Source organism: Populus alba, chromosome 1 (assembly GCF_005239225.2).
Source record: "Populus alba chromosome 1, ASM523922v2, whole genome shotgun sequence".
In the NCBI taxonomy this organism is placed as follows: Eukaryota; Viridiplantae; Streptophyta; class Magnoliopsida; order Malpighiales; family Salicaceae; genus Populus; species Populus alba.
In genome coordinates this window covers 28,873,927-28,897,882 of record NC_133284.1, presented here as the reverse complement: position 1 = coordinate 28,897,882, position 23,956 = coordinate 28,873,927, and the positions used below count along the sequence as shown (strand labels likewise).

The following is a 23,956-nucleotide window of genomic DNA, read 5'->3' as shown; positions in this document are numbered from 1 at the left end:
TCTTAGGACTTTTAATATAAAATATTAATATTAGGGATATTTCATCTCCCTACACTTTAAGTGAATAAAAAATCTCTCAATAACTATTATATTTCATCTCATTAATAGTGTAATGGATATTTATCCTTATTAATATTGTGTAAAGTATGCGTATTCCTTTATTAATGTTATAAGAAAGAAATAACTCTTCGATCCCTCCACTTTAATAAAATGACAATACTAGTACTTTTAAATTTCAGAGCATTTACCATACCAAAACAAATAAATACTCTTAAAATTTAAAATTTATTGCAATCTTTTTTTTAAAAAAGTTACTAACTTCATCATCTGAAAGTCCCCAAACCCTATTAAAAAAGAATGTTTTTACCAGTGTTAAGCCCTTTTATCACCAATCATCAACCACCTAAGCTTTGGAAAAATAAAAATATTGATATAAACATATAATTATTCATTGTTCAAACACCAAAAAACCTCATTCCGGATTTTGAAACATTATCACATGTTAGGTTGAATTTGCTTAGTGTTCCTTTATAGATTTGTTATGTTGACCTAGAAGACGAGTTGCCGCATCCAATAACACACACTTTATTCAGCATATATCAATTGAAGAACAAGTTAAGAATGCAAGTTATTGCTTATCATCATGGAAGCAATGATAAGTAATATCTTGAGGTTCCTGCTGCCATCAGGTAAGTACAATGAGATATATATTCAAAAAAGGATTGCAAGTTTTCCTGATCCATGCAGAACCTAACAATCTCTGGAAATATGCCTTCGATATGTCTCCACACAATTCTTCCTGCAAACCCCCTAATTTTTGTAAAGTGCTTAAATTTCAGCAACTTCCAACAGTTATGCCAGGTTACTCAATCTCCAGAATCTATGGAAAAAGAAATAATGTTAATTGCAACACCTCTCTGGCCAATCAGCTAAAAGCACCGTAACAGACAGTGTGCAACTACCAGGGATGTAAATCTTAGAACAAATAACGGGGACCTGATCGAAACATAGGTGGACTGCAAACCTGTAAGTTTGACATCACTACAAGTCTAAATCAAAGGGCATCAAAACCATCTCAAAAGAGATCACACTAGTCAGCAAGATAAGGCTCTAGAATTCATTCTCAATACAAGAAAAATAAAAGAAAATGAATAAAGACCACTCTAGCAAAAGTACTGATCAAAACTTGGAAATTAAAATACCAACTTTTTTGCTGGAAAAAGTTTAGTACCTGACTTGTATCATAGAGAAAGAAAAGCAAACTTCTAACCGCACTAATCATTTCTGCACATAAACTATCACATGATAACATCATGAAAAAACTATCACATAATAACATCATGAAAATGAAAAACGAGAAAGAAAAAAATTGTCGACCCAAAAGTATCTTACATAAAGATCAATACAGATCATATAAAGTACATACAGGCAAACCAAAAAAGTTTGAGATAAAAGTGGGACAATGACAGATGCAACAGCATGCACCTTCCGGTATCTATAGAAGAGCCTACTTCAGTTCAAGGGTGCAAATTGACAGATATCTACAAGCTTTCATCTAGTTAAGTTGTATTTTTTTTGTTTCGCATTCAAACTCTTTACATCATGGCCATGCAAGTATTAAGTATTCAAGAAAAGGTTTAATTTTTCAGGTTAAAAGCGATTCCATGCACATTAACCCTAAATATACGACTCCTTCACTCCCCCAATTACAACAATTATTATCAGCCAACAGTTTGCAAGTGCACAGAGTGTAAGCATAATGCTGTGGTATTATCATCTTGAAGTCTTTGTGCAGGCTTGATAGAGGATGACATTGTATATCCATCTCCCTACGATGTGATGGTATCTTAAAATTTCAGATTTCTAGATATTCTAGGTGATTGTGTGCACATTTAGGAGTTAAAGGAGAGGGGGTTCCTTCCCTGTCACTTAGAACCTGTAACAAGTACATATTTTTTACCCTCTTCAGTTTTCACAACAGAATTTAAACACAAATTCTCGTTGCACATAGAAAAAAGTGCAAGCTATAGAGTTCATAAATTGAACTTAGTTGTTTTCTACCAAAAAAATTAGAGGCTCCAATAAAATGTGAATAAATAAATAGCTGACCCCAACTAGCGTGGGATTGAGGATTTGGAAGAAGATGAGTGTATAGTTAACTTGGTCTTCTAGATGTCTGTTTGGAGGAAAATGAGTGCTCAAATACATCCATCAAATGTTTTAAGGCTTCAGGTGAATGGTATATGTTAATTGCCATTGATACATTTGATAAATTGGTGTTCATAAAATCAATTGTAAGCAAACAAGTAAAACACAATGGCATGTTGAGGAATACATTTGCAAGGAGTATCTCAATCCTAGGAATAGCATCCATTGTGACCTTGAAGAAATATTGCAATTGACGAAGAACCAGTTTAAAGCACTGGTCCCTGGTGCAATGCATTTGCAGTGGAAGGCACCTGTTCTACAAGTGACTTTAAGCAATGAAACGCAAGCTCCGCCGATTCTATATATGCACACTCATCAAAATCAAATACTAACAAGGGCTAATTCAAAATTAGAATTTTTCCCAAGTCATACTTTAATTTAAAGCTACAGAGCTTCATTTTTAATTCATGAATACACTTTCAGACAGATAATAACAGAAATTGACAACTAATTTATATCCAACAAATCCAACTGAAAGCAGCACTCACCTCTTTTCCTATTGAATTCCAAAAAAAATCTCCTCCCAACATCACATATTATCATTAGATACTGCATGATGAGGATGATGCGAGTATGGACCATAATTAGTCCCATTCCAATCCCTCTGCTGAAACATATGTCCATAAGCAACATTTCCATTATACCCATTTTGATGACTATTCGTACTAACTTGCTGATGCTGATGCTTATTGCTACTATTATGAACATGCTTATTCCCCATTAGCAAAGCAACATTTCCATTATACCCATTTTGATGACTATTCATACTAACTTGCTGATGCTGATAATTATTGCTATTATTATTATTATGAACATGATCATTCACCATTTGGATCCCCATATGTCCATAAACCGGCATTGGCATCATCCCACCAGCCGTGGTGGCGGGATGATGATAAGGCACTGGAATTGGCATTCCGAAATTCCCACCCCCACAGCTTCCGCCGCCGCTCTCGTGCAAACTCTGCGGCACAGGAGTGGACGCAAACAACTGATCAGAAGCAGAGGGTCCTTCACTCGACAACCCCTGTTTCCTCTTCAAATAAAGCCGGTACTTTTGCAAATGACTAGCTACATTCTCGCGAGTCAAACCCTCGACATTCATCCACTGCATAATTGTTTTCGGGACCGCGTTTTTCATCCCTAAGTGGCCCACCACATCAACAAATCTCTTATGCAGCTGCGGGGTCCACACCAGCCGTGGCCGTTTCAAAGTCCTCGCCGCAGCAGATGACGGGTCATCCACCCAATTCTCCGTCCTCAAGGCTGAATCCGCCTCTTCAGAATCAATCCTCCTCAACTTCCTGGCATCGGATCCGGACCCGTCCCGATCCATCGCCTCGGTCACATCCTCCTCCTCCTCCTCCTCCTCTAACTCGACTACCATAGGGTCGTGCGTTTGACCTGTCGTTTCGTTGAAGGACTTGAAGTTGTAAGACGATAGGGCGTTTAATTGACCGTGGAGATTGGAGAGAGTGTTCTGGGAAGCTCGGTTGACATCGAGTGGAGTACGGTGAGGCTCAGGGGAGATGTTGAAGGCGGAAGCAAGTTCAGGTGGGATCAACGGTTGTGATAAAGGAGTGAGATCATAAGGTGTAGGTAATCCCATCTCCCACACATCAATTCTATCATCGTCCCTGTTGATGTTATCTTCATCGTTGATTTCGTATTCACTCATTTTCATTTCTTCTCCCATGGTAGTTGAAAAACAAAAAATATTGAAATTGGAGAATTTTTGGATTTTTTTTTTAGAAATCGAAAAAGGAATTGGATCGGATTCAGAGAAGAAATTGGAGATAATTAAGGGAAGGGGTTGGGTTTGTTTGTTTGGTTCGAAGGAAAGGAAAGGAAAATTAGTTTTTGAGGGTGTCTTCTTGAGAGAGAAAAAGTGCAAATATCTCATGAGTTAATCGGGGTTTTTTTTTCACCCCTCTACTTTTAATATGTTTTAAAGAAATTCTTATGCTTCTATTTTATTTAAATCTACCCCTCTATTCTGGGCTTGTTAGGGATGTGATCCCTCCATCTCTAACACCGTTATTTTGTCTCTAAATGGAAGACAAGTTTCGTAAAAACATAAAATCCAGGCTAAGAAAATATATGTTAATTTAACAATGTGAAATTATAATATTAGGGACGGAAGGACTGCATTCTTAATGAACCAAGAGTTTGGGTGGATTTTGAAAAACATAAAAGTATATGGACTATGTTAATAAAATGTAAAATTGACTAATATCTTATTGACAATTCAGATAGTTGGATCTTGCATAGGTGCCAGCGTGGACGACTTAGCCAGATATTTTTGATTCTCTAAAAATCTACACTCTACGTGTCACTCTCTCACTTTCTAGCTCAAGGAATCAGATGGATACTCGCTCAATCTACTCGACAGATGTATAGTGTATCCAACGAAGATCAGGCACGTAAGCAGCGGAGGTGGACTAGTCATGGTAGATGGGGAAGTGGAAAAGGCTTGAAAAGAGGGTTGTCAGATGCCAGGTAGGCAAAGGGAGTGCACTTTTGAGGTTGTATTGGTAATTTCAGGAGTCACTTTAATTTAGAACCGACTTTCCCTTTTTCGTTTATTCTTTAGGGTTTGGACCAATGAGACAGTAGAGGGTTGGAGGACAGCTGGGTGCTGCACTATTATGAAACACCTCAGCTTTTTCTCGATTATCGAATATAATTAAAGTGTATCTATTTTAATTATATATATAAAAAAAAAAACCCTACATCACACTAGTATTAACAAATCTACATGGTTTGGAAAAACCACGGCAGGTATACCTTAATTCACTTGGATTGTAACAGTAAATTGGTGATTTTTTCCATAAAAAAAAAAAAAAAAAAACATTCAAGACAGGGTAAAATAATTTTTTTATCTAGATTCATTTGTTATATAAGATTTCTTGGTATTTTTTCATATATATATATATATATATATATATATATATATATATGCATGGTGTACTACTCGGTTACACCTAGAAAAAAAAATTAACTATCGTCTTTAAGGTTTTTTTGAAATTTTCTTTAACCATACACTAGAAAAATCTTAGGCTTTGCTTCAAGGCAATATTCATTATTTAACATATTTTTTTTTTAATAACTACGTTGCCACAGGAAACAGGGGTGATTTAATAATTTAACTAATAAAAATAATTATTAATATGTTCATAGAACACACCAGTCAGTGAGTCACCCCACCATCTCCAGACAAGGTATATGGTGGCTCACAATAATGAAAAACCAGTTTTCTTAGTGTTTTTCTATTCGCAACAGTGGAGGTTACCTTTCTAGACGGCATGTATGACTTAATTCTGAGCGATATGGTAGTAGTTAGCTTTTCTTTTTCTTGTTCTTTTTTTTCCTTAGTCTTTGTGCCTTCCCAGCAACCCTTTAATTTTTTTTCCTTGTGATTTGGTTTTTGTTTTTTTAATTAATTTTTTTATTTGAATTAATTTTTAAAATTGAGTTTTATTTTATTTTATCTCTCTTCATTTTATTTTATTTTTACATTTTAGATTAGGTCCTTATTTTTATTTTAGATTAGTTTTTAAAATTATTTTTTTATAATCTCAATCATTTTCATTATAAATACGTATCAGATTTTACCTTTATTATTTTCATTGTTATTTTTTAATCTTGGCAAGTTTTTTAAATTGTTTTTTTTTTATTTCAACATTAAATTAAGCTTATTGATTAACTCCATATTTAGGATTTAAATGATTATGAATTTGATAACTTAACTCATGTTTAGGATATTCACCCAGGTTAATTTTTTTTTTTAACTCATGTTTTTTTAATATTTTCATTTGTCATTTGATTTAATTGGAAATTGAGTTTCGTGATTTTATAGTTTTTTTATAGGATTTTCATTGCTTTTTAAAAATAACCTAGTTTATCTCGAGTCTTTTTATATTTTATTCTTTATTGGATTTAACTTTTTTTAAAAGAATTTTTTTAATTAAATTAAATTAATTGCTCAATATTTATCTTTAAAAATATATCATTTAGCATGCCATCATTTCCATTTACTTTATCATTTTTTTAATGTTAGAGGATAAATATTTAACTAGTAGCATAGTGTAAGGTAAAAAATCAATATTATTTTTTTCTTAAGCCCGCACATGTTTTTTTTTTATCCTTTAACATTTGATTTATTTGGAGATTAGGCTCTTTTTTTGTTTATATATGATTTTTCACTAATTTTAAAAATGATATGGGTTATCTCAAAAAAATTTTATTTTATCATTTATTATTATTTTTTTAATCATATTATGAAGTTAGTATGGCTTATAGATCCATTCATGTCAATTACTAGAACCTTGGATTTTTCTTTCTTCTTTAAAAACACTGGTTCGAGCCGCAACATAGTGCGAGCCACTGTTCTAGGTTTGCTCAAGTCATTTGTTTTATCTTTTTTTTTTTATTTAATGTTTTTTTTTCATTTTAGACCTTTAATTTTTGGTTAATTAGAATTGGTCCTAATTGCTTCGATTTGGATTTCATGGTGTTGTCACGTGCTCATATCCCTAAATCGAAAGTTCAGTAGATTAAACATGGTTGGCTTTGGTAAATTTAATATGTTAGCATTTTAATATATTAAAAAAAAAAAAAAAACAATGTGTTATTGAGTATGTCACCGCTTTAATATTTTAAAAATTCTTCGTCTAACTTTTAAATTCCTAATATTTTTATATTTTTATAAGGTTACAAAAAAATAATTTAACCCACAATGTATATAGTAGGTCAAAAAACTAGTTTTATGCTATTTCATGCATTATTATATACTACTCAACTTTATCCACACTCCATTAATTTTTTATTATAAAAAAAATACAAGCGTTGTTAATATATGTTTTAGCTTAAATTTTTTTGTTATTATTATTAACAGAGAACTTAGCACTGTCTATTTGTTCAAGTAAATTGATAATAATAAACAAACTTTACACGGATAAGCCAGAAAAAAGAAAAAACCAAAAAAATCATAAAGGACCATATAAAAAATGCTAGATAATTTAAAAAAAAAAAACTACATTTTTATTATTGAGATTATATTTTTAATATATCTTAAAGCTATTTATTTTCAAAAATTTAATAAATAAATAAATAAATGTGTAATAAACCCACAATATAGAGGTTAAGCACCTAGGCCTAAGTGTGGTAGTGCCCCTAACCTATTTAAAGAAAGGTTTTATTATTATTAAAAGGAGTGAACATCATGTTGTCCACCTTTTTTTTGAAAAAAAAAGGACAACATGTAATCTACTTACCCAATTTCTGACTATTGAATAGGTGGTAGAAGAGTCAGGTTGATATTTTTTTATTTAACATTTCTTCAATGTATTCTTACCTAAAACTATATGATAAACTTTTTATACTATGTCAATAAACCAATCTTTCAACTCAAAATACATTTAAATCAATCCAAAAACACAAAATCAATTCGGGGGGGGAAAAACCTATTTCTTAACCTCGTCTACTTTTTTTCAATAAGATAAAGGCCTCAAAACAGCTCAAATATGGATTTTTTTCTCATCGAATGAAACTCGTTGACATTAAAATCATTCTTTTTGTTATCGTTATGTGACCAAACGACAATTTTGTCTCTCTTTCACTGTTTTTTCAGTGAGTTTCTCCCTCTTCTCCAAAAGCTTGAGATTGAAAAATGAATTCTTGGGCTAAAATTTAAATTTCAAAAGCTAAAATGACTAAGTTAGATGAGAAAGGAAAATATATGGGCTAGAAAGCTTTTTTTACTAGCTTTGAAATTGGCTACGTGTTTTCCTCAAATTTCATAAAGTGATCCTCTTTTTTATTTTGAATTTTAAACTATAATTTAAGACTTTATATCATATAATTAAGTAACAAAAAGAATTAAATTAATAAAAAAGAATATAGCGACTTTGCAATTGGCCGCATGCTTTTCCTATGTTGTACATGATAGTTATTTCTCTTTTAATTTGAAATTTCAACTATAATTTAAAATTTTATCTCATGAAATTAAATAACAAAAGAATTAAATTGAAAAAAAAAAGTTAAATACAAAATTTTAAAGAGAAAAAAGGTGGATAGAGTGATTCCTCCCCCGGATGATTTGAGAATTTAAAGGAAACTTATTAGTGATTTGAGAATTCGCTTTCTTGTTCTTATATCAATTGCTTCGGTGTTACTTCGATTACTAGAACCAAATAAATATTTCACAGTATGAACGTCTTTATAAATCTTGTCAAGTTAATTCAGATAGTTAAAAATAGGAGAAGACAAAGAGAAAACCATTATCTTTCAAAGTTAAAAACTTCATCTTAATATGGGTTATGTCCCTATATATATAGAGAGGGGGAGCAGTTATTTCTTTTAGTAACTCCTCTAAATATTTGGATTAGGCTCATCCCTCATAGACGAAGCAAGCCTAACCTAATAACCAACATCACTCAGTCATCCATAAAGGATTAGATATATCTAATACATTATATTTTAAACTTGTAGAAGAATTTCATACTAGATGAACGGACTATGCAACCTGAAGCACACAATGAAAGAAGCTCCAACATAGAAACATAATACAGGCCATATAGGAGACATTAACTTCATAATTAGTTACTCCTTAAAGTGTACAACTATACCTCAAGCATTTTTAGTTACACATGACTGAATATAATTCAATCCCTCAAGAATTTTATACTCAATTCATCCTTACAATTACAAGTATTCTAAATCACATTAAATTTATTCGAGTGATATGATCCCTGTCGATGAATATAAGTTACATATATAAAACTAAAATTAAGTTTTTTTTCGCTCTTATATCAATTGCATCTGAATTAACTTGCTTTCCTATGAGTATTCCTTTAAGTCAAATCATTTCATTACTATAGTATATACTCCTAAAGTAACAATCATTTACACATCACCACATGACATAGTCAAAAGTCACAAAGGGTAAGGTATTGAGATTTTATATATGATCTCTAGGACTCAATCCCTCAATAATTTCATACTCATCCGTCCTTACAATTATAAATATTTTAAATCATATCAAATTTATTCGAGTTATATGATCTCGATCAATGAACACAAATAACTTATATAGAACTAAAATTACTTTTTCGTTCACTCTTATATCAATCAGATCTGAATTAACTCGTTGTCTTATAAGTATTCCTTTAAGTTGAATCATTCAATGACCATAAGATATACTCCTAAAATAGAGATCATTTATACTTCACCTTATTATACAGTCAAAAGTCACAAATGATAATGTATTGAGATCTTATATATGATCTCCAAGACTCATTTAATAAAAAAGCAAGGATCCATTCTTTATTCCTGTAATGGCCATCAGTACATGTAATATGAAATACATGTTATAGTGGAGCTTACTCTTTTCTTATTTGAAGACAAAGAGTGTATGTCGTTTCTCTTCTTATTAGAGGAAATACATCATACGAGTCCTAGTCTTGTCACTAAAAAATATGGACTTCAAATCATAAATTCTCATTTACTCACAATTATTAGTGGCAAATGAATAATTTCGTACTGGACTTCAATCATAATAGACATATAAATGGTAAGAATTCATTCATGTTGATTCTTATATTTAAGAATCTCATCTTAGTCCCAACCCAGGTGAATTTTCAATAATTACTTTGAGTTAAAATTGCTCTCATTGTGCCAAAATCACTTATTGAGCATTAAAACTCAAATAATCTCATCTCTAAGCACCTTACAAGCGTTAGAAGTAATTACTCATATAAGTGAGTCAATTTAAGTCTATCATTATACTTTAACAAATTATATTATACGATACTCATGATATATTCTATAAAACAAATAATAAATAACATGATATCATTATTATTAGTAGTGTTAGAACCTTGAACAACATAAATAGAAGCATCATCCTTAATAGATACATTAACGGTGTCTAACATTATAAAATCTTTTAATACAAAACCAGAACCATAAAAAATTATTATTCATATATTTTTTCACACAATAACCAACAAACACAATATAAAAGCTCAATTACAGTATAGCAAGAACAAACACAAGATTTCATTGAACTTTTGAAATGTAAAGTACATCATGAAGATAAAGTGTCCGACCGCCTTGCAAATCTAGTTTGTAGGTACCGATCCCAAGCACAGCACCAGAAGCATTATTCCTCATGTATATGCATCTATTTCCCTTTGAAATTTGATGAAATTCCACCAAAATTTATTTGATCCCTTGTTATGTGGTTGGTTGCTCATAAGTTTTTGGTTCAATGCAATTGCAAGTAAATGACCAGGTTTACCATAATTAAAACAATTCATATTCTTGTCTTTCTTATTACGATGTTTTCTATGCTTGCGCTTATATTACTATTTGCTTCTATTCCTCTCTTGCTATATTTAGGACTCTTACATTTTCCCTTCTTATGTTTAGAGCCATATGCTCTTGCATCTTAGTCTCAGATATAAAAGCCTTGTTTATAGGCTTTCAGCGAGAAGTCGATCTTCTTCAAGCTTAACATGACAAGCAACATCATCAAATATCTTGATGTTGTCATCGTGGGTAAGGTTAACATGTATGTGTTCCCATTTTCTTGGCAAAGAACGGATCACAGCTTGGACTTGTTGTTCATCGATCATCTTATGCTCAGCACCCCTTAATTTATTGATCTTGTTAGACATGATTGTAAGATATTGCTTCACTATCTAATTTTGATGCTTCTTGTAACCATCAAATTTGAGTGTTAATTGACAAAGTCTAGTAGTAGAGGTTTTCCTATACTAAATCTTCATTGCATCTCAAGCTGTTTGGACTGAACGATGCCTTTCAAAACCCAGCATTATATCATTTCTCATACTACTCAACATTAGAATTTGAGCTACATGATCTTTACACTTATAGTTTTGATATGCGTCCAAATCAAGCATGTGCTGAGCAGTGCTTCTTTGCTCAGGTTCAACCATCGGTTATGTGATTGTTTTTAGCATTTATTGCTCTTCCAGGAAATACTCAATCTTACGATGCCAAACATCATTATTCTTTTCACTTAACTTGTTTTCATGGTTCAAATCAACAATAATACTCTTATATGCAGTCATATCAGGCGCTATTGACACCAATTATAAATAGTAGTATCTAATACAATTTAAATGACATCTATTGCCTCTCAATTCTAAATTAAACAAATAGTAATCTAACACATACAATAGAAATGAAAATAATATTAAACACTTAATTAATTTTTATTTGGATGGTCTAATTAGTATTGGAAATTTAAATAAGTGCAAAAATTATAGTTACTAGTTTCAACTAACAACTATCACTAATCAAATTACAGATATTTTCATATGTATGCATATAATATAATTAAAACTTAAATTACAAAAAATATACAGTTCAACAAAAAAATCAATCAATTATCTTAACAAAAAAAAATACAAAATTAAGAATAATATATTTTAGAATTATTTTATATTGCAGGTATATAATTAGGGTCTTCAATTACATCATCTACTTCATCAAAGTCATCTCCTCCAAGTTCATTATGCTCAAACTATAGAATGAGTTTAGCAGCAGCATCCAAATAACATACACTTCTTTCACTGTGTCGTATATCTTTTTTGGTATATTGAAATTCCATATTAAGCAACATTTCATTAGCGAGATTGTTGAAATTTAAAGATTCTAGCCTATATTTCAACGATAATTGCACTGACATCCATTCCTCAAGCAGAGAATTAAGAACGATTAACATTTGATGTTCCATGTAGAGCTCATAAACACCACTTATAGTCAATTTACTCATTCAATGTTAGATATAATCAATGTGCTCTTTGATTTTATAAACATTATTAATGGTCAATTTGTTGTTATTTATCCATTACAACAAAAAGTATTCCAAAAACATATAAATATAATAATCAAACGTATAATAAATAGGCTTTGAGGCTTGAATTTCATTATCTTTAAGGTATTAATTGCCCCCATTATATTGTTATAAGGTTAAAATGATATGCAATATACCTTCAGGATAAAGCAAAACTTTAAATTTATAGACAACAACTTCTATAAGTTTATTAAGAAATTCAATTTTATTTCTAATAAACATAAACATAAATTTTGTAGAGAAAAATTAGGGAGAGAATAAGATTATTTCTTGTTTTTTTTTTTGTCAACATCAAACTGATATTTATAAATAAAATATCATTTCATACTAAAGTGTCTGTAGAGTTTAAAGATACATCTCTTTATATCAATATATTTGTAGAGTTTAAAAGATAACTCTTCATTCAAATTATTTGAACAATTTGGCAAGAGGTGCCATGCATAATTATTAGATTAATTAATTCTAAAAATTTACTTAGTTATCTCAAATTAATAAATTTTAAAAATAATAATAATAAGCATTTATGATACATAATGTCAAATGGCATCATAGACTTTAAAAAAAAAAAAAATCATTTACACTACCAGAACTACTATCCTTACATTGATTATCCATCGTCCATATGAATTTGAAAAAAATTAGTGTCATTGCCTTTGTTCCTGAATTTTTTTGTATCATACTTTGTTACAAAGTATACACATTGTTTGATATATGAATACCAGACAAATAGCATAGAATACACTCTTTGTCTTCAGAAATGAAAATTTGACAAAATTTTTAGAATTCTTCTTTTAAATAATGCATGGTGCAGTCATTCGATGCAAACAAAAAACTAGCATGTAATAATATGTATCAGGAAAAAAAATGTTTGTACTATAATAGATATATTGTATAAAATCTAACAAATTTGAAAACCATACCCTGATACAATTGTAGATTTAAAGGAAACTTACTGGTGATTTAAGAATTCACATTCTTGTTTCTAGTTCAATTGTTTCAGTGCTACTTCAATTATTAGAACCAAAAAAATATTTTACAATACGAATATCTTTGTAAATCTTGTCAAGTTAATTTAAGAGAGTCAAATATAAGAGAAGAGAAAGAGAGAATTATTATCTTTCAAAGTAAAAAAACTTCGTCTTAATATGGGTTATGTCCTTATATACATAGAGAGAGGAAATAATTATTTTTTTTAGTAATTATTCTAAACATTTGGACCAGGTCCATCCCTCATGAGGCTTAACCAATAATTAACATATACATACCAAACTTTTTTTTTTACTCAAATACAGAAAAAATGATTATAAGAAATAAATCTCCTATAAGTGTATTAATCTAAATATTGTAGGAAAATCATTGTTGTTGGCTTAGAGGTTCGCTACACATTGCGTGCAAATAATTCGAGTATGATACAACTATATTATGAGAAGGAATTACAAGCGGGGATAGCTGAGTGTTGACTCGTGAGCTAAGATTGACTCGTGAGCTAAGATTGCATGCACCCCATGTTTGCTTTTTGTGGCCTGGGTGCATGTATTTTCTTTATTATGAGTTTTCTTTCTATTTCTAGAATCAAGTTTTGGGTCTTTGCATTTTAATCATCAGTTTCTTAGAAACTGATAAAATCAAAGTTTTTCTCCAAGCCCATTAGTAATTAAGCATGTCTCCAATATTTTATGTTTTTTAATTTAAAACATGTCATGTCAATATTTTAATTCTTAAAAATAATTTTTAATAATATATTTTAAAAAATAAATTATTTTTTTATTTCATCAAAATAATATGAAAAAACTAAAAATTTCAAAATAAACAAAAAAGTATTTTATACAATTTAATAATTTGTAACAATTACTTTAAACAAATTGACTTTTTATGAACTAAATAAAGTTAATTAACCAAAGAATGATTCGTATAAAAATATAAGAAGAAATTTTATTACCGAATAAGTGAGTTTTTATAAAATTATAAAGAAAATGAATATCATTATTAAAACAGATATAATAATTAAAACATAGAGAAATAAAAACTTCATTTATCGAAATATGAAGCCCAATGACCCAATCTTGGTTAGGACTAATAAGGGATTTTGCAGCGTTTTGAGCCCATCGCCCATTCCATAATTTCTCTTCTTCTTCTTCTTCTATCTATCCTTGGGAGTCACTGACTTCTCTTGCCAGGGTGTCGCAGAGAGAGACAGAGAGAGCAGCAAGTGGCAAAGCAGTAGCAGATGCCCCATGGCTATAACATCATATCCTATGATCTCACTAGCTCCACCACATCTTCTCTCCATTACCAAGACCAAACCCCCTCACTCTTATATTCACAACCACAACAAAGCTTTAACTCTCACCTCCCCTCTCTCCTTATCCAATCCTCTACCATCAAAAAGAACTGTTCTTTATAAACTAGAAATTCATCGGAGGAGCGCCCAAATTTGGAAAATTAAAGCAACCCCTGAAGAGGTCTTGCCTTCAGATACAACCCCACTGGAGAGTACCCAGCAGATGTTGTCCACCACTAATGGTGATGGAGTTGGCAATATCATATCAGTCCTTCTTTTCGTGGCCTTTGCTGCTCTATCCATTCTCACTATTGGGGTATATTCTAATTACTTTTCAAGATTCACATAATAATAACGGTGGTGGTGGTGGTGCTTTCTGTATGGTCAAAGTTGCAATCTTGAAATTGTGGTCATAGTTGTCTTTAGCATTGCTCCATCTATAATCAAAATTCAAATGGTTAGCTTTCCAAGGCAAATAAAAATAATGGGCTTTTATTGTGGTTGATAAATGTTGTGATTTTCGAACGTGGGCTGTTGCTAAATTGAGGTGGCTTCTTCGGTTGCAGATAATCTACTTAGGAGTCACAGATTTCTTGCAGAAGAGGGAGACAGAGAAGCTTCAGAAGGAAGAGGAATCTAAGAAGAAGAGAGTGAAGAAAAGAAAGGTGAGAGCAAGGTCTGGGCCAAGAGGATTTGGGCAGAAGATCAATGAAGATGATGAATTTGATGATTAGCACATGTATAATGTAAGCTTGACTAGTCTTTTGTGAACTCCAATTTTGCAACATTGAAGATATTGGAGCTTTTATTGATTCTTTCTATACACGGTGACTTTTGCCACACATACAATGTTGAAAATGTCTTATTGTCTACCATTCATCTGTTGAGAGTTGATTCTATGTTACCATTGTTAAGGAGACACTAATTCACTTTAACTCAAGAAATGGAAATTGCAACAGGACATGGGTTTTGTCATAGTCCTCCAACTTTTACGTAGAAGAAACAGTCACTGGTTAGTTTCTTTGAAATTGGATTAGTTTCTTTGAAATTGGATTAGATTCTTCACCATTGAAATTTTTTAGACCTTTTTAGTAACGGTGCTCAACCAAATATCATAGGGGAAGGGAGTGAGTTGTTGGGTTGTTTGTAAATTCAGCGATGCAGCAGCACTGCACATAGCTCACAGGATTCAAGCTGGCAACTAAAGCCAATCTGGAGCGCTGCAGTTTCGTGAATTCACTCACACTGCAGGTTTCAGACCTACAAGACTCAAGTTCAGAGTTGTCTCACCTACGAAGATAATGATACAACTGCTGTAAACTTTGCATATTGAAGCCCGGTGTAGTAGGGAACTAGGGATTATGGCAATTGAGCATGTCTCCAACCCTTTCAAAACTGTTGCGGTTCGCAAGTAGAGAGAATATAAAGAATACCAACAAATAAATGACGCAATGATGCATGATGAAGAGGATGACTGAGCCCGTAGGCCTATCAAACAACGTTCATATACGTTTCGCACTCTTGCTTTTGCTTTTGGTGTGAGAATGCTTTTTCATTTTTTTATGTATAGTTATTCAAAGGATGCATGCGACTTTAATTAAGACAAGACGATGGAAATTGATTTCCCTGTCTAACAACTAACAATCAAACCTTGATCGGCCAAAACAAGCGCAGAAGACCAATAAAAGACGAAAAATAAAAAATGAAGGTTCACTTTCTCCAGTATGGGAAGTGGCTGGGAAAGAAGAGAACCACGGCTAATTTTGTCGCACGGACAAAAACCATACTTGAACGGAAGAGAAATGTACTTTTAATAGAGAAAAAAGGTCGAATCCGGATACATAGAAGAAAACTCTGCCCTCACCTAAACAATAACAGCTCTTCACATACCAACATTTTGTACATATCACGTTTAGACTACCCCGACATTTTTACACCCTTAAAAACTCGTATGTCATTTATCTCCTCTGCAGGGGGCATCAGGTGTGCATTCAACATCTGAACCTCAGCTTGTTCAACTCTGTATAAACCTTAAACTACAGAATGTACAGTTTCCGATACAAGCAACAACTTTATTTTCAAACAGCTCATACCTGTCTAAAGAGATGGGTAGAGACGTAGCCATCAAACAGGAAGGAATAAAGAGAGGAAGCTCACACTAGCCTCGGTTAGCTGTACAAACTTTTTTTCCTAACACAACTAAGCAGGGTGCAGGGACTGTGCAGCACTTCTCCTTTCTGCAAGCAATTCAGAATTAATGAGAGCCAAATTGACATGGAAGGAATTGTATGGTCTTACTAGCTAAATTGACATGGCATGCATGCACACAAGATGTTGCTCAGAACAACTAGCTATAAAAAGCAGTACCACCTTCATCTTGCATGCATTAGGTAGGCTTTGTTTTCATCAGAAGAGTAAACGGTAAAGAAAGCATAATTTGTTCACATAAAACATGTCCCAGTTTTACATTTATATTGCCAATCAACAGCCTGTTCATGAAACATTTAAATATAGGCTCATTTTTTTTAAGTGGATTAAAGATCGTAAACTGCAAGGTGAATACTGTATGACAACTTTCCAAAGCAAAACATATGTTTATATACAAATGCAAATGTATTCACACATCAGTAATAAAAACAGTTGTCAAGGTTAGAGGATCCACTAATGGTATTTTGAATAAGTATAATATAAACTCAATATGAACTTCACAATGATGCAAAATAACTCATCAACTATTGCTTTGGTCAAATTTATGAATAAAAAAACTGGCAGCTAACTTTGAGATGCAATTGAAGATGCATATGAAACAGGTAGGTAGCACCACATGGGGCAGCTATTAGAGCACCAATCTTTCATCCAAAAGCTTATGCTCTACTGAGGGTTCACAGGGATTTTGCGTGACAACAGTTAGAAGCTCTACTAGCATATGCCATGTCAAGATCCACAACTAAGGTGACAAGGTACTAGTGTTATTTACTTCAATTACAGACAAGCATATCCACAAATCAAGCTTACATTAAATCATATGCATTAAAATAATGCTTACCCCCAGCAGCAACAAGTTTCTCTACACGTGCAACAATATGCTTTCCATAGGTGTACTTCTTCAATGCATTTAAATGGACTTTTATTCTTGTAAGGATCAGCTCACGCTGTTGGTCATCACATGTCTCCAGCACTTTTTGCACAACATAGTTGGCAAACTGATCTTTCATCATTGCCTGAACAGACAAGGGAAAACATTAGCAGATGAGATTGGGAAATGATTATGCTTAATCGTGCAACAGGAAGATACAAAATTTGGAACAGTAAGAAACAAAATTTGAAACATGTATGCACACACAAACATGCATAGTGGAAACTGAGAAAATTCTTCAATTGTAGCTTGCAAAAGTGCACAGAAGTTGCAAACCTGAAGAGGCTCATTTTCATCAGTAGTGCCAAGCATCTCATTGACCAGTATTTGGCGTTCAGCAGGACCACTAAAAGTTAAACACTTCTCCACAACATTGGAGGCAAACTTCTGCTGACTCATCTGAACAATCTTCCCAGCTAACTCCTTGATAATAGCAGATCGTTCATGAGATTTTCCATGTTCCAGCACATGCTGTTAAAACAGAAGCCAATGCTTAATCAATCAATAGAGATTAATATTAAGAAACAACATGAGAAGTGCCGTTAAGTAACAATATTTGGGAAGTGCAATTTTAAAAATACATGGCACAGGGAAATAACTGGCATCGGAAGAAGGAATTCCAACTGCCATATTGAACACTAAGAAAAGAAATGAAAGCAGTGTCATTTCTCCATCATCTTGCGCTTTGTCTGGGTGAGAGACATAAGCAAAAAAGAATAAAGATCTGTATCTTGGAAATTAGAGTTTACTCCCAATTTAAGATTCCATAAGAAGCGATCCAAGTCTTGAATACTATTAGGATGCTTTTATATGGATCAATTAAATGTTATTAGTATGCTTGCATATGTATAAATGTTATTAGTAAGCAGTTCAAACAAATACACAGGTGCACATAACTCTTTTGCAAGAGAAATGAGAGGGAAGCAGTGGATTGCACTTTATTGATGACTGGTATTTATCTAATAAGTGAATGAAGTAAGCTCAAGTACAATAGAACCACATCTCAAAGGGGAATAATGACAAGAAAGTCATTCACATAATAGAGTTTGCAACGCAGGAATGTATATTCCTAAAATATTGACAGATATAAAGGATGAGACATGAAGGTGATAGTACTGGAGATTCAGCCAGGATTGTAGAAAATACACTCCCTATCATCTCAAGAATACCTGTACTGCTTTTTATAGATTAAACAAACATCATGACCAACTTTTTTATATAAAGCAGAGAGCTTTATATCCCATACCCAGTATCTAGATGACACAAAAGTTATAACACTCAACAAGAATGGTAGCAACTTATATGCATCCGAAGTGGGAGTCATTGAAATGCAAAACCAACCTGCACTACATAATTTCCATATTGATCTTGCGCCAACATACTAACAGCACCTAAAATCTCATCCATAACTTTACTCTGTGTTTTTGCGTCATTGCAGTGTTCCAATACCCTCTGCAAAATTTAGAAACAGTTACGTAATTTTCTTTTCTTCCAGAAAGGTCCATGTACATTTGAAATAAGCAAACAGTTCCAAACCTGTATAACACGGCACCCATATGGATGGGTGGAGAGATTCACAACTTGATCAAAGAATGTCGAGACAATAAACTGAATGTTATCTTCAGGAATACACTCGATGCACTTTTGGATGACATGGTTCCCGTTCTGGTCACGTACACACCGCATTACATGACCATCGAGCTCTTCAACCATTTTTATTTTCTGGTCTAGGTCAACAACCTCAATGGCCTAAACAATATAAACAAAAGAACATGTTACTTGCTATCAACAACTTCAGTAGGTGCCCCTGATAATCATATTCATCTTAATTTGATTGGTGAGTTTTTAGGGATCTCCATAAATTTGTGCATAGTCACTCTTCTATTGTGTAATGATGAAGGCAAGAGACAAATACAAAAGCAGTGCTGCACCTCCAGAATAGGTAACTTGTTACCCAAAACGAGAATACAAGACACTTCATTATGCAAATTGGTGAGGACAACCCTGACAAAGAATTCTTTGAGCTGTTTGACCAAAACATTTTGTTTTTACACAAACCAGGAGTAAACATTTTTTTTTCTCAGAAGCATACTTTCTGGCACCATAGTACCATAATCCACTAACAAAGATGTAACAGGGTGTATCATGTAACATCAAATTGCAAAATGGTAGCAAAACTAATGGTACCTTCTGGATCACTCGACAGCCATACATTTGAAGACTAAGTGTCAAAACATGACCAAAAAGATTGCCAGCCAATTCTCTTCTCTGTGATGGAAGGCCATGCTCGAAAAAACTACATACAAATACATAGTTACTACTTTCATATGCGGAATCCATAAAAACATAACAAAGTGCACTGTAACAAAGCATAGATATCTGGTACCTTCTGAATTACATAATTACCAAACACATCAGTCATCAGAGGAAGAGCCTGGGGCATGATTTCCTCGTAAACCACATTTTTCTCATCCATTGTGGCAGTCTCAAGTTTTTGTTGAATGAATCGGCTCCCATACTGATCCGCACTGCTCATAAGGGATCTCAAATCATTGAATTATATAAAAAACAAATTATGACAATGAATGAACATAATATTTTTTTGTTCAAGAGATACCTGAACTCAACAACATGACCAACAATTTCTGAGAGTTCAAGACACTTGGTTTTATTGCTCTTGAACTCTTCCAATAGGGATGGCACATAGTTTTCATCCATGTTACATCCTGCATCCAAGGGCCAGTGTCCCATGATGCCCCCAGCTAAGTTCCTCATTCCAGAAGGAAAACGCATATTCAGTTCATTGTGTCTCAAGGGACTGGCAGGTCCAACTGGGGAGTTTGGAATGACAGGGCTTGCCAGGGGACTTCCAGGATATGGCATACCAACACCAAAGGCAGGATTCCCAAAATAACCATGATGAGTAGAACTGCCAGATTTACCACCTAATGGGACACCATACTGTGATTTCTGAGATGATAGAAGACCATAAGCCTTTTGAATTTCAAGGAAATTCAAGTATGAATTACCCAAGTAGTTCCTATCTATTGAGGGATCATTAATAGCCGAGAGCTGGGTAGCAGCATAGTCAGGAGTCCTCAAGTACTGGAGATACACAGGATCAACAAAAGGTGCCTGAAGAGCACTTCCTGCTATTGGACTCCCCCCTCTCCCAAGATTATAAGACTCCAACGAAGCAGCAGTTAGATTTGTTCCAGACCCCAAACCATTTCCGAGCACTCTTGAGTCCATTCCAGGGATGGCCATAGCAGATGCAGCAGCAACATTTTCAAATAATGGTGGCAGATTACCAGTGCCAAGCTGCTGAGCAATCATGGAAGCCAATGCTGGATTCATGGAATACCCACTCAGTCCATAGTTTGGAAGTGATGAATTGATACCATCTAGATGATGATACTGTGCAGGTAAGCCACCTCCACCACCAAGAGCCGAGGTAGGTGATCCTTTCATGTAAGAATTGCCAGAAGGAAAAGCCAATTTTTGTAGTTCAACCTGCCTGTCAGCCATCAAAGATGAGCTGTTGAGGTTCGATCCACCACCATTACTCCTAGCCAAATCAGAATATGATAAATTGGCAGATTGAGGAACAGAAGACATGTGTAAATGCCCAGATTCAGACTTCTTTATGTATGTATTTTGCTTCATATGATTCTGGCTGCCTTGGAGGCCATAGAGATAATTTTGATGGCTGTCAACATCCTGTTCAGCCTGTGATGGCAAATGGATTTCTTCATCTACTCCACCATTTGTTGCCAAGTTCATGCCAGAAAACACAGATACCAACTCTGAAGGCTCCCTGATACCAGATGAGACACCAATGAATGAGTTTGAACTAGCAGTGACTCTCTTTTCAGATGTGCTAACTCTCCCTTGTCCAATGGGTGTAGGACATGGACTAGGAGCCCTGGCAACGTGTTGAGGATCAGGAGTAGTACTCCTAGACAAGGAGGCACCAAGAGCAGCAGCATAACTATAAGAAGGCTGGCCTATATTTTGGACAGGAGAGGAGCCCTGGCCATTTGCACCAGATCGTAAAGTATCTGCAGATGATAATTCACGGCGCAAATGAGCCAACTCCGCTTCAGCTGAACCTAAGGTCTCAACGTTTTCATTAAATGCATTACGACTAGCTGGGCGAGATGGAGGCCCTGTCACAGGAGTTGCACGCCCCAAATCATCCTGCATGGATATAAGATACCAAATCATAAATATAACAGTGGAGTGGACAATCTAAAGAAGGCAACTTTTAGGCCATAGACAATGCCCTTGAAATTGGTATCCCAATCAAAGCTTGAGTTCAAAGTGTATGTCTAGCATGGGGCCTCGTAATGGTCTCGTCATTTACACAGAACTAAATCCCACACAACTAAAAGCTCCTCAGAGTTCACAAGTTAAACATACCGACCAGTTCATAGACTTCTTCACTTTGTATTCGAGAATAAAAATAACTAAATATTGCATCAATTTGTCATGATCGCATTCTTAATACACCTCCAATACCATTTGTACACAAACAAACTGAAAACAAAATAATTGCAAGGCATAGAGAATGATACAAAAATAAAATAACCCAGGTAAAAAAAAAAAAAAAAACTGATTTTCTGTAACATTCAAAGTAGAAAATTAGAAAAGGAAAGCAAAAAACTTATTTATTTCATCCATGCACAAATAATATTGTGCCAATCCTTAATAGGAAGCACCGAATACCACAATGGGGAATTCAAGGAAAATAATCCAATGATATTCTTGATGCCAGAAAGCAATAAGCAAAAGCCAGAAATTTACAAACAAACAGAAACGTGACTTGAGCAAAATCATAGAAATACACCTGAAATATTTCAGCAAAGCTCTTCTGTTTGCTGGCAAGTCCTAATCCTGGTAAACCAATCAGCCCGTCACCACCCCATTCAAGTGAGCCAGAAACCTTCTCTGACTCAACCTCACTGTCTTGATTCCTCGATTCAAACCCTGGTGGCATTGAAAACATTGATCTACCATTACCATTACCATTATCAGCTCTGCTACCTTTCCTCCTATCTCCAATCCCACCTAAGACTGAACTTCCACCCTTCAATCTCTGCGCAGACCTCCAATCCTCCTTCGACAGCAAAGGAGGAGGAAGCCTAGGGTTCAAATTCACATTTGAATAGTAATAAGATAAGTAAGCTGGATCAGACCTAAGCTCCTTCTCGGACGTGAAACCATTCCCATTTTTTCCACCAATAAAGTCTGAGAAAGAGGCACCACCATTACCTCCGCCGCCAAACAAGCCCCCGACTGCATTCAATGAACCCTCCACGGTTGGAGGAGCAGAACCACTCCTATACAAATTGAGCTCTTTCTCACGATCATCAGCTTCTTGCCTACGTTGCTCACGCAACAATAACCCTATCTCCTTCTCTAAATCATCGCCGAATGATCCATCATTAGCTCCTACCATCGGTCTCCTTCCCAATTCAGATAGCATATTCAAAACCCCAACTTGATCATTACCCCCATAACAACTCAATAACTGATCAACAACCACCAGTTATAATCAAACCCTAAAACCTAAACCGTCTCCAAAATCAAAACTTGTCTACGTTAGAAATAGCCAAAACCCTACTTACAGCTTCAAGATGTTAACTTTTTAACTAGAAAAGATCAAAACTTGTACACCTGCTAAATTGATGAGCATCAATTGCCCACTCCTAAACTGCAAAAAACTTCAATTTTCAATCATAAAACATGTTAAAAAGGTTGGGGCTTTCCTCTCTTATCTTCTAAATCAATTTTATGAAACAAAGCACACAACTTTGCGCACCATGTTTTTCATGCAGCAAAGATTGTGTGAGAAATAGATAGATAAAGAAAGAGAGCAATTTTCATTGAAGAAACAAGAAAAACATGGAAGAAGAGGCTTTTATAGTGGGCTGAGATCAATCTGGCGGCGATTGGTCCTTACAAGAACCCTTAGGGTTTTGTTCTAATGCGGAGTGATGAGCATCAACTATCAAAAAGAAAGACTTTTATTAGAAGCAGTGAGATATTTATATATTAAAAAAGAAAAGAAATTCTTTTATGGGTACGAATCCTACAAAGAAAAGGAGAAATAAAATACTTTATTTATTAAGTCCAATCCTAAAAAGAACATGGGTACTTGACAAAGTGATAACCGACTGATGTAGAGAAATCGGTAGTAGAAAGAAGATAATGATGTTTGGTTTTTCCTCGTCCCGTGTGTCCCTAAACTGCTAAACAACAACAGAATTCCATGGTGCTGCACGTCAGTTTATTTAGAGTCGGATTGTACCCTCTTCGCCTCTCTTTTTTTATTTAAATTAAAAAAATACATTTTAGGCATTAAAACTTGAGTTGAAGAATCTGTTAAAGTAGCAATGTGTTTCAAACCATCGGTTTTTTGTTTTTATCTTCCTGAATTCAT

General features: G+C 33.8%; 2 protein-coding genes and 1 long non-coding RNA gene across 4 annotated transcripts; 1 reads left to right on the top strand and 2 right to left on the bottom strand.

The window, feature by feature from the left end:
- Window positions 1–545: 545 nt before the first annotated feature.
- Window positions 546–4,094, bottom strand: LOC118028042 (transcription factor BOA). Its single transcript, XM_035031558.2, has 2 exons — window positions 2,697–4,094; window positions 546–880 (listed from the first exon to the last, which is right to left on the bottom strand). The coding sequence occupies exon 1, from the start codon at window positions 3,902–3,904 to the stop codon at window positions 2,738–2,740; it is 1,167 nt and encodes a 388-aa protein (XP_034887449.2). The 5' UTR covers window positions 3,905–4,094; the 3' UTR covers window positions 546–880; window positions 2,697–2,737.
- Window positions 4,095–14,111: 10,017 nt separating this feature from the next.
- Window positions 14,112–15,955, top strand: LOC118028041 (uncharacterized). Of its 2 annotated transcripts, XR_012170878.1 has the most exons (3): window positions 14,187–14,691; window positions 14,942–15,387; window positions 15,494–15,955. It is a non-coding gene; the product is annotated as an uncharacterized lncRNA (long non-coding RNA). The 2 variants fall into 2 exon arrangements; XR_012170877.1 differs by lacking the exon at window positions 15,494–15,955 and having other exon boundaries at window positions 14,112–14,691; window positions 14,942–15,233.
- Window positions 15,956–16,162: 207 nt separating this feature from the next.
- Window positions 16,163–23,252, bottom strand: LOC118028040 (pumilio homolog 2). The gene is made up of 9 exons (XM_035031556.2): window positions 22,361–23,252; window positions 20,129–21,711; window positions 19,898–20,039; window positions 19,699–19,806; window positions 19,048–19,260; window positions 18,853–18,963; window positions 17,788–17,982; window positions 17,422–17,596; window positions 16,163–16,612 (listed from the first exon to the last, which is right to left on the bottom strand). The coding sequence occupies exons 1-9, from the start codon at window positions 22,997–22,999 to the stop codon at window positions 16,575–16,577; spliced, it is 3,204 nt and encodes a 1,067-aa protein (XP_034887447.1). The 5' UTR covers window positions 23,000–23,252; the 3' UTR covers window positions 16,163–16,574.
- Between the last annotated feature and the right edge of the window lie 704 nt (window positions 23,253–23,956).

Excerpts from the sequence above, each read along its gene's own strand:
- LOC118028042 (XM_035031558.2), bottom strand. The coding sequence starts at position 3,904 with ATGGGAGAAGAAATGAAAATGAGTGAATACGAAATCAACGATGAAGAT.
- LOC118028040 (XM_035031556.2), bottom strand. The coding sequence starts at position 22,999 with ATGCTATCTGAATTGGGAAGGAGACCGATGGTAGGAGCTAATGATGGA. Across the intron at positions 20,040-20,128 it reads GGTCATGTTGTTGAGTTCAG|TGCGGATCAGTATGGGAGCC; the intron begins GTATCTCTTGAA and ends CCTTATGAGCAG. Across the intron at positions 18,964-19,047 it reads ATGGGTGCCGTGTTATACAG|AGGGTATTGGAACACTGCAA; the intron begins GTTTGGAACTGT and ends TAAATTTTGCAG.